Source organism: Furipterus horrens, unplaced genomic scaffold (genome assembly GCF_987537825.1).
Source record: "Furipterus horrens unplaced genomic scaffold, mFurHor1.1.pri manual_scaffold_15, whole genome shotgun sequence".
Taxonomy (NCBI): domain Eukaryota; kingdom Metazoa; phylum Chordata; class Mammalia; order Chiroptera; family Furipteridae; genus Furipterus; species Furipterus horrens.
The window spans coordinates 22,212,893-22,231,040 of NW_028327185.1; the positions used below are offsets into that span (position 1 = coordinate 22,212,893).

An 18,148-nucleotide genomic window follows, 5' to 3' on the forward strand; every position below is an offset into this window, starting at 1 on the left:
AGCAAAAAAACCTAAACAGAAAATAACAATTGTTAGTGAGGATGTAGAGAAATTTGAACACTTGCACATTGTTGGTGGGATGGTAAATGGTGCAGTTCTTACAGAAAATAGTATGGAGATTCCTCAAGAAATTAAACATAGAACCACCTCATGACTCAGCAATCCTACTTCTGGGTTTACATATTCAAAAGAACTAGAAACAGGGTCTCGAAGAGACATTTGCACTCCCATGTTCACTGCAACATTATTCATAATAGCCAAGATATGGAAGCAATCCCAATGTCCATGAATGGATAAAGAAAATGTGGCATATACATACAATGGAACATTTTTCAGTCTTAAGAAAGTCTGTCATATGCTACGACATAGACAAAGCTTGAGGACATACTGCTAAGTGAGACAAGTCAATCACAAAAAGACAAATACTGTATGATTCCACTTAAATGAAGCATCTAAATCAACCGAACTCAGGGAAACAGAAAGCAGAATGTTGGCTGCCAGGGACTGGGAAAGAAGCAATGGGGTTAGTGTTCAGTGAGTACAGTTTCAGTCCAGCAACATGGAAAGCTTCTAGAGATGCGCCGGGCAACACAGTGTGTACAGTTAACACTCACTGTACACTTAGTGTTAAGAGGGTAAACTTATGTCATGTGCTTTTTTACCATAAAAAAAATGTACGTGCCTCTGCTTTATTCCATATCTTCCAGTCAAGCAATAGCTCCTCGAGCAGTTTAACATCTTGGATTATAGCTTTAGACTCCACATCTAATTTAAACTCTCCATTCTCATTGATATGAAGAATATCTTCACCACAGCAACCTTCAAGAAGGGTCTATGGAAAATTAACATCAACACAAACTCATTCATAAGTATAACCAGTTAATCCCAAAATTCTGCAGAAACATCAAGCATTCACTCTTAGTATCATAACATTAAATTCAAAGGAAAACCGGTGAATCACTCAAAATTTCTCAAAGTATCTTTAATTTGTTTTGCAAAACAATACAAATAATTAGAAAAACACGGATCTCTAAATATTTGTACATGTTTACTCAGTTTCAAACATGAGGTAAAATAAGCCACATTCCGTTTTTATTTTTTTAATTCAATAAATCTGTTAGGCTACACAACCTCTCCCAAAAAACAGTAAGGATTCATGCTGCAAACGCTTCAATCTCGAGAGTTTGAAGAGCTGGGAGTGGGGCGTGGGCAGAAGCAACGTCCTTTGCTTTAGCTCTAGACTGTCCTAGAGAAATACTCTCACCATGTTACTAACTGCTTTTAGCTAGAAAGGTGTTTAAATATATGAGGACAGCTGGACTGTAATAAGAGCTAAGATGGCTTTAAAACCCTGACTCGACAGCAGTGTAAGCTCATGGAAATGCTTAGCTCCAGGTGCCTGGAGACTGGGAAGCTAAGGCAATAGCAGTGTCGCTGAGGGTCTCAAGTCCATCATCCAGAGGAGGAGGGGGCAGCTGAGGACATGTCTCTGCACTCACGCAGACCTAAGTTCTAAGACTTTATTTTTCCTCTTCCTTCCTGAAATGTTTTAAATAAAATAAAAATGTAATTATTTAGATGATTAAAAAAATCCAGAAGAGTACCTCCGTTTGATTAAATTTACACTACTGTGATTCCTTCATTTTCTTCAGGAATAACAGAAACACAGGTTCTATTACTGAAAGACTTCAGTGAAGAGAGAAGTATTCCTGCACATGAAATTATGAGAATAAATTTGATGAGGACATACCTTCAAAATGTGAAAGCCAACAGTGCATTTTTGTTTGATCAACACCTGATGAATCATAGAAAGCCCATTACAATTTTCTAATTCATGTATTCTCTGTTGGTTGTATTTAATTAATGAGAGTATGACTCTTAGTGCTAATGCTTGAGTTTCTTCACAGCTACTGAGTTCCACAACCTAAAAAAAAAAAAAAGAAAAGGGTATTTTTTTCTGGTTTGTTGAGAGTAAAAATTTAACATGTGATTATCTACCATTATGTAATCAATCCTTCAGTTTCATATGAAAGTATTTTTTATTGCTCACACTTTGTAATTAAGAATTATAAACAAAACTGAGACAAACCACACTCTTTAGTCTCTAAAATATACTATAAATGAACTAAAACATTAACAACCGTAGAAGTCAGTTACATTTTATTAGTGATCTGAAATGTCAGCAAAATGCCTGAATTTTTGCTGATGAGTCAATCAAAAGACAGGCTCCGGTTCCTGCTGTGAGAGATTAGCAGGAGTAAGAGGCAGGACACTTGCTCTCAGCGGGCACATCGTCCAGCCAAACAAGACAACACCTGTGCACAAAAGCCATAAATCATGCCTCTTCCGTCATTCAGCCATACCTCTTCTCACAAACACTACACGTGAGAAACACACACCTTCCTGTGATAAAAGGCAAAGAAGGAGACACTATGATGCACAGAACTGCTGAGCCCACTCCGCCTGGGTCGGGGAAGCGCAGGCCAAGAGGAGATGGCTGGAAAGAGCAAAGTCCTTGGAAGCAGGGGTCACCAGGGCCTGAGGACAGTCAGGGGAAGGAAGGGCAAAGGTCTAAAACTAGAAATTCACGGCCCATCTAGAAGACAGCAGGTTGCCAGTCTGGCTGAATGGTGGAGATAAGACTCAAAAGCTGGGCTATGCAGTAAGGATTTTAAAGAGACTGACTTTCGTTTTTGTAGGAGAGGAGGAAAGATATTGAACAGGGTTTCTAAGTTTTAAATGTGAAAACATACTTTAAAAATCTTAAGGATATGGAAATAAAAATTAACATTTTCTCTAAGGATCTAGTCACTGCGTAGCAGTGATCATAACAAATTTCAATAACTTGATGAAAGAGGAACAACTAAGGGTGTACATTTTGAAATTACAGTACTGTATACAAGCTATAAAAGTAGATCACAAAATGACGAGTTAAATAAAGAGCTTTTACTTTTAAAACACTAGGGGGAATCTTCAACTAGATATTTAATGCAAAAAAAAAGTTTGGAAAAGGCAGAGGAGGGAAATAAAAGACAGCTTAGGGTACAGTGAGCCAAATTCTAACAAAATATTGATCGGAACAGGGATAATAACAAACACTGACATGTTCCTTACTGCAAAATTCATCAAAAATGGTTCCATTAAAGAAAGCAAGCCAGGCAGGGAGACTGAAGTTTTGATAAAGCTGCAAAGGTAATAATTGGAGATCAGATGGTGAAGAGGAAAGATGCTCAGAGCCGCACAGTTAAGCAAGGATAAGGTGTCCAGGAAGTCGAGGCGGGGCACACCAAAGTGAGAACATCTGTGTCCCCCACTTTGGAGTCCAGCCAGCCCTCAAACAGTCATACACACTCATTGACTGCCTGACTCCCTGCACTCAGATGACTACATGGAACAGATAATTAAACAATTTATTCCAATACAGTACTCACAGCATGAGTCAAACTTTTTACATGTCTTTCTCTTAAAAAAATTTTCAGACTCAAACAAATTAAATTGCATTTTGTACTTAGTTGTTGACCCTTGTTTTCTTTTCCCATACAGCTGGAAGCTTCAAGGGAAAAACAAGTTTCACAAAGCTTATTTTAAAGAACACATTTCTTTATTGTGACTACAGCGTGTATTGTTTTCTCTTAGGCCATTTTAATCTTATAATTTAACATTTAATTCTCCTAATTACATTTTGGGATAAAAGAAAACTTCTAAAACCTTCGTGAATTAAGAGAAACTTAAACTATCTGTGGCAGAAAGCTTGATGACTCCTTAAATAATGTGATTTTTTTTTAATCTAAAGAGTTTACCATACAGTATTCCCTCACTTATCACGGGTATTACATTCTAAACGCCCCCTGCCCCATGCAATAGGTGAAAATCTGTGAAGCAGGAACCTTACATTTATTTTAGTATTTACATATATTTTAAGGCTTTATAAACCCTTCCCACACACTTATAAACCATTCCCAGTCCCTTATTAATCTTTCCCAGTCCTTTATTAACCTTTTCTACACTTTTATAAATGCTACTTAGGTTCTTAAACATATTCTACACTCTTAAACGTACATAACTTTAACAACATACATATACAATACCACAAAATCCCGCGGTATAGTGAAAAATCTGCAATAAATAATTAAATATAATATTTTAAAAAATCCCACGATACAGTGAGGCTGTGATAAGTGAACCGCGATATAGAGAGGGGCTACTGTAGTTGATATATAGCTTTTTGTAATCAAAAGGAAATCCTAAAATTTATCAAGTTTCTCTTCAGATAAAACTATAATCTTACCCTAGCAAAGAGAAAAACAAATATTCCAGTTCCCCCAATCTCGTGCAGAATGCCCTGGAGAGTTTTACATTCAGTAGGTTGGAGATTCTTTAGATGATGAAGTTCCAGGGAGATGCTTTGAACGTCTTTGGAGCTGAAGGGTCTTTGGGAGACCTGGGCTTTCACTTGCCCCTTCGGTCTGATAACTGGCTCGTAGATGGTGTACTGAGCTGGACAGCATGTGGTATAAACCACCGAAAGGCTTTCCTGAAACACAGGTACTTTCCCTCAGTAACGAAACAAAGTTTCAAAAGTTATCAACGAGCAAATAAATACTCCAAAGTAAAAAGACACCCAACAAGCCTTTTTCTTTGTTTGAAAACACAGATGTCACACTAAACAAAAGTGAACAGGAGAAGCAAGGTGGCGCCCCCCAAAGGAACAGGTACATGTTTCATTCAGCAGCGGTCACCTGCATAAACTCCATCAAGGCCGAGGGAGCCCAGCTCTGATCAGTTTAGAATAAACATGGAATTATACTTATCATTACCACGAACAATAGCTGAATCTTATACTATACCCATTACACACCAGGAGCTGTTCTATGCACATTAATATTAACCAATCTTTGGAACCCTATGAGATGGGAACTCGGGATCAAGGTATTCAATTTACTTCCTTTTGACTTGCTCATGGGCTTAAGTTTAAAAGTGACTCTACACACATGCAATATACAGATGATGTATTATAGAATTATACTTGAAACCTACATTATTTTATTAAGCAACGTCACCCCAATAAATTTAATAAAAATTTTTAAAAAGTGACTCTAAAATCAGTTATTGCTTTGTATTAGAATAAATTCCAGACTATCAGCCCACCTAACTAAAATTGACTAGAACTTTCAGTACTTTCCCATGCAGAGGGTAATTTCAATCAGCTTCTGGCTTCCTGTCAAGCTTCTATTAACTACAGTTGTCCCCTCCTCATCCACTGGGGATACACCCCGAGACCCACAGTGGATGCCTGACTGTGTGTGTCCTATACATACATTACTATGATAAAGTTTAATTTATAAATTAGGCAAAGTAAGAGATGAACAACAATAATAATGAAATAGAACACATAACAATATACTGTAATAAAAGTTGTGTGAGTAGCTTTGGGCCATTATTAAGTACAATGGGGGTGACTGGAACTCAAGTACTGCATGCAATACTGCGACAGTCGATCTGATCCCCCAGGGGGCTACGAAGTGACTGATGGCAGGGAGGACCTACAGTGGAGTCGCTGGACAGAGGGATGATTCCCTCCTCGGCTGGGACAGCACGAGACTGTGTGGGACTTCATCACGCTACTCAGAAAGGGGTGCAATTTAAAATTAATGAATTGTTTATTTTTGGAATATTCCATTTAATATTTTTGGACTGCGGTTTACTATAGATAACTGAAACTGCGAAAGTTAAACTGTGGATTGGGAGGGCGCCTGTACTTTAAAATTTATGGTAAATTTAAGATGCAGAACGCAGAGGGAGGAGCTGAGGCTCAGGGAAACCACAACTGCCCTCTCAGGGTCTTCTCACGGAAGCTGTGGGGGGCCTTGGGCTTCAGTCATTTCCAGCCCACAGCAGCACGGGACGGTTTGATCAGCTGACTGATGCTTCCAGACCTGCACAAAACCCACCTGACAATACCTTGCCAGGAAGCACCATCTCAGCCGGATGCTCACTCCACTCATGACCTCATAAGCCCAGATTACTGAATCAGTCTTAAAATATTTGCTTTCTAAAAAGAGTTTCCACATAAAACCCATAGAACCTTAATTTGTGATAATTTATGTTAAATTTTACAACTTATATAACATATATTCTTTTCAGGCAAAAATAAAGGGATCAAGGAAAATTTCTTTTGGTGTGAAAATAAATGGATTAACTAAAAACTAGAGTTACTGTTCTTATTTGAACAACATTTGTGCGAGCTCCTTGGTCTCATGCCCCATCAGCACCACCTGGGAATTTTAAAAATGCCAATTCTTGGTCACACTTCAGACATCCTGAATCTGCAACTCCGGCCCAGCACTCCATGTTTTAACCAGTCCTCCTCGTGACTCTCACACACACTCAGGTTCGGGAACCGCTCCCCTAAAGCTTGTTTTCTCAGTGGGGGGCCAATTCTGTGTGGCATGACACTGCCAGGCAGAACACTTAGATCCCTGGGCCCTAGTCAGTAACGGTGGACAACCAAATGTCCCAAACTCCCATTTTTAAAATGCCCCTTAGGGAGGAAAAGATTCCATGCCTAATACCATATCTTTAGTTAAATTCCTTAGGTATCTACATCTATTTTGCCACGCATGTATATCTCATATCGACCAAGACTTAAAAATGTTTTACAAAATATTGTACTAGGAATTTCTTATTTACTTTGGTCAAATGTTACAGCTTTAAAATATAATTTATTCTGATTGTGAGATACACCTCACCAACAACAGCAACGAAATACATTCCAAAGGGCAGCCTCCCTCAGTAAGACATTTCTCAGCCCTATAACGGTACCTCTCACCACAAGTGAGAGGAGGAGGAACACAGCTTGGTGGCCACATCTACCAGTTTGTAGCAGATCTTCTAAGACTACAAAGGCTCAGTTTTCTAGTTGCTATAATGAAAAATATCCATCAGAAGCTCCTAAAGTATATATTAGTAGAACAAAATATTAGACTATAAAAGCAATCTGAGAGTCTTATGCAAACAGAGTTAGCAGTATCTTGAAAGCACAATTCCTAGTTACTACTGATATTAAAGAATAAATATTCTAAAATCTGAATATATGTAATTAAAACATATAAAATCTAGCATTTATTATTATGTATGGAAAGAAAATATAATGAGCAATATTTTTAGGCTAATGTATTAGATTTTCACTATATCATAAACAATTTTCTTGAATGAGTGATAGGTATAACCTAAACTAAACCAATACTTAGTAAACAAATATAGGTCCAAAGAAAAGGGAATGAAAATTTGAAACCTGAAAACAAATTCTGAAGTCAAAAGTATTGCTTTTATTTTTTTCAGAAAAAAACATATTCTGAAAAAAGAAAATGTTGAAATAAAAAAGAGAGAAATAGTGGAAATCTAATTCATAGCTAATTACATATTCAAAAACATACATATGTACAGTTACTATAAAGTTAGACATAAAATGAAAACTTACAATTAAGAGACCAATATCCACATCTTCGTTGGTCATAAAAAGTTCTCTGACTTGTTCACACTGCAAAATGTCTTTATTAATATATTTGGAGTAGTCGTTCACAGGCTTGCCATATTTACAGGGCATTATAGATGTATAGTTGGGTCCACAGGCATAGAGATAAAAGGCCTCTTGTGAACCAATATTAGCTCCTGAATAGCAGAAAAATAAAGCTACTTATTTAAAACATTCCAAACAGAATTTTTGACAAAAAACAAGAAACCAAGAACTTCTTAATGCCAGATTCTTTTAGTTCACTGTATCTTATAAAATTGATTAAAGCCCCAATTTCCAATTTGATGGAAGATAAATTTATATATATATATACACACACATATATATATATAAAGTTAGCTCTTGATAAAATAAAATCGTGAAGTTTCCATTTGCTCCTTGAACTAGAAAACGTTATTTTTGTTTTGTTTTTCAATAAATAGAAAGTATACCTCCATAAATGCCTTTTTAAAATAAAATGGGAATTGGTATCTTTATTCCTTCCATCCATCCACCTATTTAATAAACAGTATCTGAATGTTATTGTCAAATTTAGTGATGTATTTTTGAAAAATATTATTTCCCTTTCCCCTAAATTTTGGTATTTTTATAGAATACACTGAAATTATAAATAAAAGAGACACCGATCCTAAATTTACCTGTCATAATACTGCATTTTTTCAGGATTACAAAATAAAACTGATTTAACATAAGCTTCTTTTGGGGGAGTGGCGGGGGGTGAGCAAGAGTAGGAAGTGTACCGCTGCATTAAATGTATATATCAATTATAAGAAACATCTAGATTATAAAAATGTTAAAATATTTAAAAAGTCATCTTGAAATCTAGGAAATGCAATAAGTACAAGTAAAAAACAGGGATTAATATTTTATCCAGGATAATTTACTTAGTTTAAGCAGGAAAATATACCATTGAAGAGGAGTAAATTTCCCAGGTCCCATTTTCCAGCCAACTGCAAAAACTCTTCTTGGGATGATAAACAGTGGCCAATCATGCAAAATGTTTTATTGCTATCAGATGACAAGCTCATTTTCCTTGGAAGCGTAAAATCCAAAGTAACATCAGGTTTCCTACGTTAAAAACAAAGTTAAGTCAACTACGTCAGTGAGGACTAAGTATTTTTAAAGCATGAGTGTTTAGTAACGGGAGATTCCTGAACACATTTCCCGGTTCAGTATCAAACAGTTGGCATGGGGAGAACCAGTTCTGTTGTCTCGGTCTAAGGTGACGGCTGTGCCCAAGTCCCAGAAGCCTGGGGGCAGAACAGAGATGGCTGAGGATCCAGCACTGGGCTGTGGGAAGTGACCTGACATTTGCCGCAAGTTTTCCTTGCCATTTGGCTTCTGCATATACACCTTCCTGGTTTACAGACAAAACCCAATCACCCCCCGCCCCTAATTTTACCAACACATCTATTTTGGTAAATAATACCTAAAAGCTCAGGTTCTCTATGAGGCCTTCAAAAACTATTCAGAAAAAAATCATTCTTCAGGCTTTGCTCTGACCAGCCACTGAAATGCCAATGCTGTGTTGCATTTCTGTTTTCTCCCAATGCTAGGTCATTTCAGAGCTTCTGATAAGTCTCCTGTTTTCGCAGAAGTCCTTACAGGAAAGGTGCACCAGACTTCCTCACAGAAACACAGACATGCTGGGAGGACTTTGTCATAATGGAAGCTGCAGAGCACCCCACTTCACCCCCATTTTAGGAATGCTTTAAACTCCATGCGAAGATAATGAAGGGAACTTACAAAGGCAAAGTGTGAGACCAAGATACAGACTCAGAATAAGCTAACCTGATTAGCTCTTAATGAGAAATTCTACTTTAGTATGTATTCATTTAAAAACTTCCCTCTAAGGCTTTGTGTTTCATCGTTAACATAAATTTAACTATTTTATAGAAATATTTTTAATGAAGAAAATATGTGAGATAACTTCCTTTCTAAAGTGAGATTTAAATGACACCCAACATTAGAGATAACTTCCATTACGAGCATCTCTTTCTTGAACCAAATAAACGGCTGTGGCTGAAACACTGCCGACACCTAGTGGCGCTGTGACAATCTAGTTTTAAAGGGGAAAGAAACCTTACTGCACGATCGATGCAAGATGAATTCAACAAATAATAAGTATCTACTCTGTACCATATAGTTCTTCCACATCTGTGTGCTGTTCATCAAATAAAAATTAATAGAAAATATTAATAAGTTGTTTTTCAGTGTCATTATATATTATTAAAATGGCCTCTTAATATGTATTAGTTGTAGAAATTAGTCTATTAGTTTTGGAAGTGATCAAGATAGTATCAAGTTTCAATCAATGGGATAATATATTTGTCCTTGGTCACTTCCTCATTGCTCTATTAACAGATGCAACCATTAACTTGTATCACAGAGCATAAAAATGCCCTCAAAGTAATGTGGGAATAAGTGGGTGGGTCAGAAGCAGTGGTATGTGAATCAGGTGACTATGCCCACTAACCTCAGAAATGTCCACAGAACATCTAAAGCCTCCCTCTGAGCACTACCTGTCAGCTGGCCTGATTCAGAAAAGGCTGTAGGGGAGTAAAACCTCGGCCCCACCACGTGGGCCCAGTCTGGGTCAGTGACTTGCCCTGCTCTGGGTCTCAGGTGCCTCCCATGTGAAACAGGGGGACCATAGGGCTACTTCAAGGGTGACGGGAGGACTGAAGCTGGTCCTCGGGCACATGCTGAGAGTTCAAGAAAGGAGGAGGAAGAGTCCAGGAGAAAGCGGCTCTGCTCACAGCAGCACCCCCTGCCCTGACTCAGCTAACCCAAAGCTCTGGTAACAAACGTACTGGTCGGCTGCAGTGACGTTCTGGCTTTGGTAGCTGTGAAGACCGAGGACCTCTCAGAAAACGAGTTATTAGGAATATGGAAATGAAGCTTCAATGACGTGTCTTCATGTATTTTAAAGAATAAACAAAAATGAAGCCCTTGATTTTGTTCCCAAAGCCGGTTCCTTCCCATGGCTGACGTTGGCACTGGCTACGCTGCAGCCATCACAAGGCCTTGCTCCCGCCTTCCTCTGGGGCTGCAGCCCCCACACTGAGTCCTCGGAGGCCCTGGTCCTGCCTGGATGCTCAGCCTCCCCCCGCTCATGGGGCCTTGGTCTCCTCCTCCACTGCCAGCTTGAATACACGGTTCTGGAGAGGCTTCCCTGATCCACCTCTGAAGCAGCAAACCTGATATTTTGTCTCAGGGTCTGTTTGTTACTTCACAGTATTTGCCACGATCTGTATGTATTCCTTTGCTTGTCTGTTTCTCAGCAGACAGTGAGGCCAAGAAGGCACAGGCGGGGCTGTCCTGTTTACCACTGCCCCCCGTCTCACCTAGCGCCTGCTTGGCGGTCATTCCTCAATAAATACGTGCTGGATGAACTACTGAACAAATGAAAAGAGGTTAAATTTGTGCTAAGGGTATATTATTTATTTCTGTGGTCCAATCTGCTCGGAGGGATTTTTGAGAGAATTGCGAGATAATGTATATAAAGTACCTAGCAAAAAACAGGTATGTGATGTTTTTTGGTCCCTTCGATTAAATCGAGACTCCCCACCATGGCACTCAGGTAGCTTCGCCATGCCCACTCATTCTCCCTTCTCGTCACCAGCTCGGCCCTTCCAGCCAGCCGGCACGACCTGTCTCAGGCCACACTCGTTTCCAATGCTGTGTCCCTTTTCCCCGTATTTCATTCAATAAAACTCTCCAACTCTTACATATCCCAGATACCTTGTAGCTTTCTCATTACATTCTACATTAAGATATTCCAGAAAATGTTTCTTATTAACTGGACCCATAATCTCCTGGCTGGTAAAAGCCCTACAGCACTTACCACACCTGACTCTGTCACCTGGTATGTTTCTAGGGCGCTGTCCTAATCTATCACGTGACACCTCTGCTCATGTGTTTCTCTTGTCATCCTCATTTCTGTTGAATCCCTGATTTTAATTTAGGTATTAGCCTTATTAGTCACTTAATTTAAATAATCCTTCTGGTTTAATTTTATAATATTTGGGTTGAAGGACCCAATTATAGTTCCTTGATCTAATATATAGTTCACGTAAATGTCTAAGTGTCCAGATTTATGTACTGCTTCCCCCAACCCAAATTTTAATTTTCAACAATTACTTCTATGGGAAATTAATTTTGTAAGGAAGTGATAAATAGAAAATATCTAGCTCTGACCTAGGGTCCTATAGTTTTCTGCAATCTGTTCTAGAAGCTATAACAGACTAACCTTAAAATTGTAACTGAGGTTAATAGCATGTACTAAAATGTTTCATACCTCTGTCCAGAGACCCATATGGAGATTTCCCCACGAATATTCTTTTTCCCCTGGGGCTGCTGTAAGTAGGTGAGTACTAAATGTTGCCATTTGCTTGGGAGGAAAACATTCTCCTGTGATTCCGCTTGAGCTAGTAAAACAGCTTTTGTATCATCATTTGAATCCACACACATACTACACAGGAGAGAAAAGGTATAGGCTGAAAACGTGAAATTTCAAATCTAAGTATTTAACACACGTTTAACAATTATAACTGTAGACATTTAAGTGAGATTAAAAATCAGTTCAATTTTTAAAATAATTTGAGAAGTTAGTAGGCCTTTGTTTTATACCATAATCTGCTTAGTTACTTTATATTATCTCAATTCATGAACTAAAATAGATTAGGTTCATTTGCTAGGGTTAATAATTTAGGCAAAAATGTTCATAATTCAGTTTGCAAAAATATGTGTCATTACTATCTATAGTCATTGCCATTTTAGAAATTATAGTATAATATTTGGTTCATATAAAAATTAATACATATTGTACATAAATGTCTAAATGCCAGGATGTGTTGGAGGCCTAATCTACTTCGAGAGAATTAGGATGTAATATATATGCAGTACCTAGTAACCTTTATAAACTTTACAAAGCATATGTCCCTAAATAACATATCTTTTACTTAGTTTTATGTTTTATAAAAATAATCTCATACTATCCATACTCACCCAATACAAATAAAAGACATGTATTTAAACTGGCTAACAAAGGAGGCAGAAAAAAAGGGACAAGGTAGCAAGGAGATCTTAAGCTTATTAGATAATGGCTATTAAATATATAATCTGCATATGGAAAACAGCTGCCTGATATTAACAACATCTTAAGATCATTGCAACCTGATAGAATACTTCCATAGATACGACTTCAGTAAGTATTTTGTCTCAACTCCGATTGAGAATTAACATCATCTACTTCAGAATTTAATTATAGATTTTCAGTTAGACTATATTGTCTCAAAGGTGATGTTAATAACTGTTAGAATGCACCCCCTTTTTTAATGAGATTTTTGTTTTGCTGTAATGATCTTTATTACAGATTTCACACTTACATCTCTTACATAATATTTAAATACATGTTCTATCTGTGGGGGTTGGGGATAATCAATACCGAAAGATGAACGTGCCAGTGCAGGGGTCAGCCCACACTTGGATCATCAACGCTTTGGATCCCAAAGAAATCATGTGAATGCAGCCTTCTTCTATGAGTCTTTCCCCAGGATTTATGTCCTCTGCACCTTCTGGCCTGTTGTTCTCTATGATGAAAAAGTGTTAGAACGATCAGGAAAGCAGTTGATAAAAATTGAGTGAAAAAGTGAATGTAAAAGAATACAAAGCATGGTTGTTTATTTGTAATAATTTATCCAGAATGTCTCAACCGGTCCTGTTCTAAACAATAGTATTTCCAAAGTTTAGATGTTAATTAACTCCAAAAAAGCACCAGGAGTGAAAATAGTAATTGGGTGCATTAAAAGTTATTAAATGTCTTAAAATACATGGTAACTGAGGACTAATTAGAGGAAGGGACAGGCCCCTGTGACGTCACTGCAGTGAACTATCACAATCGGTGCTGCGGGTCTTTGGGTGACTAGATCTGGCCACTCTGACACCATGGACCGCAGCCCAGGGGGCACACACGATGGTCATGGGCCCTGCACTGCCAAGACCACCCTATAATTATTATTATGACAGCATGATTTTTTTTATGGACCCTGTTAAAATTGCTTTTAGAAAAATTGTGTTTGAATACATTCCCTGATGAGTGATCTTTGAATACGATTGCTAAGTGTTTCTGCCACTCTACACAGTTTCTCTAAGGCAAACTGAGGTCAGTGCTCTATGCTTTGGGCTCTCTGCTTCGGAATGCTGACTTCCCCTTCTCCCCACTCAAAACCCAGCGCTGCCTGAATGGGTGTGATGGGCCAAAGCCTCAAGCCATCCGCCTACCTATGACCATGATGCATGACTTTATGTAAAGCTATGTTAATTAAGACGTACTGGAATTTTAAAAATGCATGTCCAAAGGCTCAGACTTTTAGAGAAGATGAACACTACCAGTTATTAGATTGCATATATATCTGTGGTCATTTTTCAACAGGCATGCACAGTCACCACCGGTTTTTAAGAACACTCCCCCTAGCAATGATAATAAATCTTAAAAAAAGAGTTAAATTCATTGATAATTTTGAAGACTACTGCCAAAGACATAAGATGTATAAAGGACTCATATCTGATGTGATATTAAAAATGTTTCCACATCAAATCCGAATTCGTGCAAAGACTAGAACTAAAACCAGTGTGTACCAGGATTTGGAGAGTAGGCTTGTTATAAATATTTCCTAATTTAATGTTCACAACAATCTAACGAGGTAATTCTTTAACATTTTATGATATTACTGTTTTTAGATATTCTTTTAAAATGGTTACGTAAAATGATCTTTCTAAAATGTGTTCTAATACATTTTTAAAATAAAAAATTTTTAAAGTTTTCCCATTACCTACTTTTCTCAGATCGCTGTGCATGTTTATTCATTTTCTAAGAGACTGTTTACATTATGACTCCCCCCACCCCCCACTTAAATGTAAGGAAGCCATCCGCCCTGTTTACAGTGTTGTAGTGACCAGTGGGTAGGGACCCTAGAACCAGGCAGTGGTGAAGGCCTGGCGTCCCAACACAGAGACTACAGTGGGGTGGGGGCTCCTCCTCCTCATAGGCATGACCCCGACATGCCTGTCCCGTCTGGTCACCTCATCCCTTCCCTGGACCCTAAGAATGTGCCTGTCTGCTTTACTTCCACCACCAGCTGCTTCTTACGAACAGGTTCTTGCTGCCCTAGTCATGTCAGGACCAAGGGGTCATGTCGTACCAGCACAACAGCAAGCCGACCCGTTATAGAAAGGGTTGGAATCAAAGCTATTCTACCTCTGGAGAACGGCGATGCATTCAAACACTCCATGACAGGAACTGGAGAGGGGCACGGAGAAGAGGGACAGCTTGAGAAGGTGAGCCTGAGTGAGGGGGGCGGAGGGAGGGGGGGGGCTCACTGGGAGGGGCTGGGAAACAGCAGGACAGAAACATGGCTCACATCAGGAGCCACCCCAACCCAGCAAGGGGACCAGGAAAAGGAAATGGGGCAGTGACCTCCACAGCAGCAGTTATATGTGGTATATGCCCCCACATCCGCACATAGACACACACACACACACACACACACACACACACACACACACAGCAAAAGTAGAGAAGAAAATGGAGTTTTCAAGGCCATCTGACGGCTCGGGCCAGGGGAAGTCAGGACCTGCCAGCACTGAGGCATTCAAGGAGAAGAACGTGTCAAGAGGCAGTGAGGACGTCACTATGTTCCTCCGGGTCAACCAAAACTGCAGCGCAGAAAGCTGAGTGCAGCAGGGGATACAGCCTTCGTACCTGCTCCATCAGGACTGCTATGCTGTAAAATTAATGACTTCTTCCTTCTCCTGGTCTTCTTTCGTTTCTCTGTGGAACTCGCAGCCTCGTGGACACACTCCACGCGGAACCACAGGGAGATGCTGAAGCCTTCGGAAAGGTGCGGCCAGCAGTTCTGTCCCAGCAGGGGCAGGTGCGCTGGGGCTACGTGCCAGGAGGAGAGCAGCTGCTGAGGGACACTGTCACTGCCAGCCTCCTTCTTGCTCCACGACACCCGTGCTCTTCTCCACAGCCCCACGGCCTTGCTGTTGAGCATCCCGGGACACTTCTGGGATGAGGCTCCGTTGCTTAAACTCGGCGTGTGCAGCAAAGGGAAGGTTAGATGCTGGAAAGGGCTCATAGCAATATCACTTTCAACGATTTTCAGAACACCCAGAAGAAGAATTTCCTAGGAAAAAAGAAAAACAAGATTGTACAATCATGTACAAGGTACACAATAATGTTGACATTCAGGCTATAAATGAGCATACAGACATTCCCACACACATCTACCATGTTATCACATTTTCCCCTTTTGTAGAGTTAAGATAAAATATGAGACGCTTCAAATTTTAAAATCTCTTGTGGTTAATTTATTTTAGGTTTAGATGCTTTTATGATGTACACCTAAAAGTTATCAGTTGGCCCTAAGTATTAGAAATTAAATAATTATACCAGGAATTAGTTCTACCAAAGAAAGATGTGTATTTCCAAGTAGCTATAGTTGCTTCTCTCAAATATTTTTAAATGAGGAACAGAACCAGAGACCTTACAAAATCTCCATATTTCTGATTGATATTTATAGCATGACTGCTTTTATAAAACTGAGTGCTCAATTACTTTCCAATTTATTTGACATGCCTTTTCTATAATAATATAAAATTTTTCATCTGTGCTGGGTAAATTAAATAAGGTTTTTAGGTTTTATTGATAATTATAAGTTTTCAGTTAAACTGAAAAGTAGAATATACAGAAAAGAGGGGGAAAGCAATGACAAAGGAGACAAGTGAATAAAAGATTAACCGTCAGTACAATTAAGTACAACGCCCTACTCATACCCCAAATAACATCTAACATGGATCATGATGAGAAATGCACCCGAAACACTCCATAAACGCAGCCCGTTCTCAGCTGTCTACACAAGGGGTTTTAAGCTTGTGTTCCACAGAGCTGGGAGCTCCCCCAGGGCCCCGGCCTGAGGGCTGGCAAACATGCAGGCCTCAGGAACATCAATCTTGCCCCAAAGAAAGTAGTCCAAGGCTTTCTGTTTTATTATAAAAATGGATCCTTCAGCAAAGCCTAAAAGTCACTAAGCTGCACCAATGGAGAGGAGAAGTGATAGAAGATAACGGAAGAGTAGATAATAATTTTCTAAAAACAGGATAATTCTCCGAATGGTTATAATTGCTCATAATTAACTTATCTTTGGTAATTAAAACTATTCAGCATTTCTTAAGCACAAAAAAGACTGGGGTGGTTTGGGGGTAAATGGACTGATCTCACTGAAATGTCTGATTAGCCAAAAAAGAAGAGAAATGGTTAAGGTATGTGCAAATAATAAAATAACTGGGACTCACAAATAATAGCATGGAGTTGACTGTATAATAATTACCACATGAAAAGAGAAAGCTTAGTGACTTTCAAATACTTTTTAAAATATTCCATTAAATATCAGTGAAAAAAATTTTAATTATAGCATATTTACTGTACAAGGAGATTTCTCCAGAAATATCCTCAAAAGAAGGGTTAGCTCTTCTGAACATACTCTTGAACTCATCAAAGATACCAAAAGATCCACCAATACTCTCTGGCATGCTAAATTAAAGAAAGATAGAGGGAAAAGTTAAAGCCAAATACACAGTTAATTAAAGACATGGAATAAGCAATTTCACTGAAAAAGATCAAATACTACTGTCGCATTTTAAATGGATTATAAACAGCCTAATAATACAAAAATTTGCTAAAGAAATAATAATACGATTAAATGCAAACCAACTAACCAACTGACAAAAAAAAATTCATTTTTTTAAATATTTTTTAAAATAATTTATTTATTTGTTTGTTTATTTTATTTTTAGAGAGAGGGGGAAGGAGAAAGAGAGGGAGAGAAACATCACTGTGTGGTTGCCTCTCACTCACGCCCCCAACTGGGGACCTGACGTGCAAACTAGTCATGTGCCCTGACTGGGAATCGAACCGACACTTGGCTCACAGGCCAATGCTCAATGAAATTATTTTTTTTAATGTTTGGTTAGCTCCAAGTCAAGTAAATGTATTATTTAAAGAAGCATAAAAAGGTGAAGGGATTTAGGAAAAAAAACACTCAAAGACACAACAGTATGGTGATTGATTATAAGAGGGAAAGGGGGCCCTGACTGGTGTTTCTCTTTCATATTGCTTCTCTCCCTCTTTCTCCCTCCCTTCCCCTCTTGCTAAACATAAATAATTTTTTTTTTTTTTAAAGAGGGAAAGGGGTGGGGGCAGTAGAAGAGGGTAAAGGGGGGATAAGTGGTGATGGAATGAAAGTTGACTTGGGATGGTGAACACACAATACAATATATAAAAGAAATATCATAGAATTGTACACCTGAAACCTATGTAATTTTATTGACCAGTGTCACCCCAATTAATTCAATTAAAAATTAATTTTTAAAGCATAAGTTAATATAGTATTTATTAAGTTGACACTGTTAAGTACCATAAAACAGTCTTGTTATCTTGAAAATTCTTAAATTATAACTTACTTGCTAAATAGAAAGTTACATGACAAAACATTAGAAAACACTTAAATATTATAAACAATTAGTTTGAACATTTTCTTTTTTTTTTAA

The 18,148-nt window shown here is 38.4% G+C and overlaps 1 protein-coding gene across 1 annotated transcript in view; it reads right to left on the minus strand.

Moving 5' to 3' along the window:
- LYST (lysosomal trafficking regulator) overlaps window positions 1-18,148 on the minus strand; it is a 127,772-nt gene that overhangs the window by 78,923 nt on the left and 30,701 nt on the right. Inside the window, exons 10-18 of the mRNA XM_090263455.1 lie at window positions 17,023-17,132; window positions 15,300-15,726; window positions 12,984-13,128; window positions 11,835-12,008; window positions 8,442-8,602; window positions 7,481-7,671; window positions 4,289-4,534; window positions 1,751-1,924; window positions 683-832 (exon numbers count right to left, since the gene is read on the minus strand). Coding sequence (XP_090119581.1) covers window positions 683-832; window positions 1,751-1,924; window positions 4,289-4,534; window positions 7,481-7,671; window positions 8,442-8,602; window positions 11,835-12,008; window positions 12,984-13,128; window positions 15,300-15,726; window positions 17,023-17,132 — 1,778 coding nt within the window. The remainder of the gene's footprint in view (window positions 1-682; window positions 833-1,750; window positions 1,925-4,288; window positions 4,535-7,480; window positions 7,672-8,441; window positions 8,603-11,834; window positions 12,009-12,983; window positions 13,129-15,299; window positions 15,727-17,022; window positions 17,133-18,148) is intronic.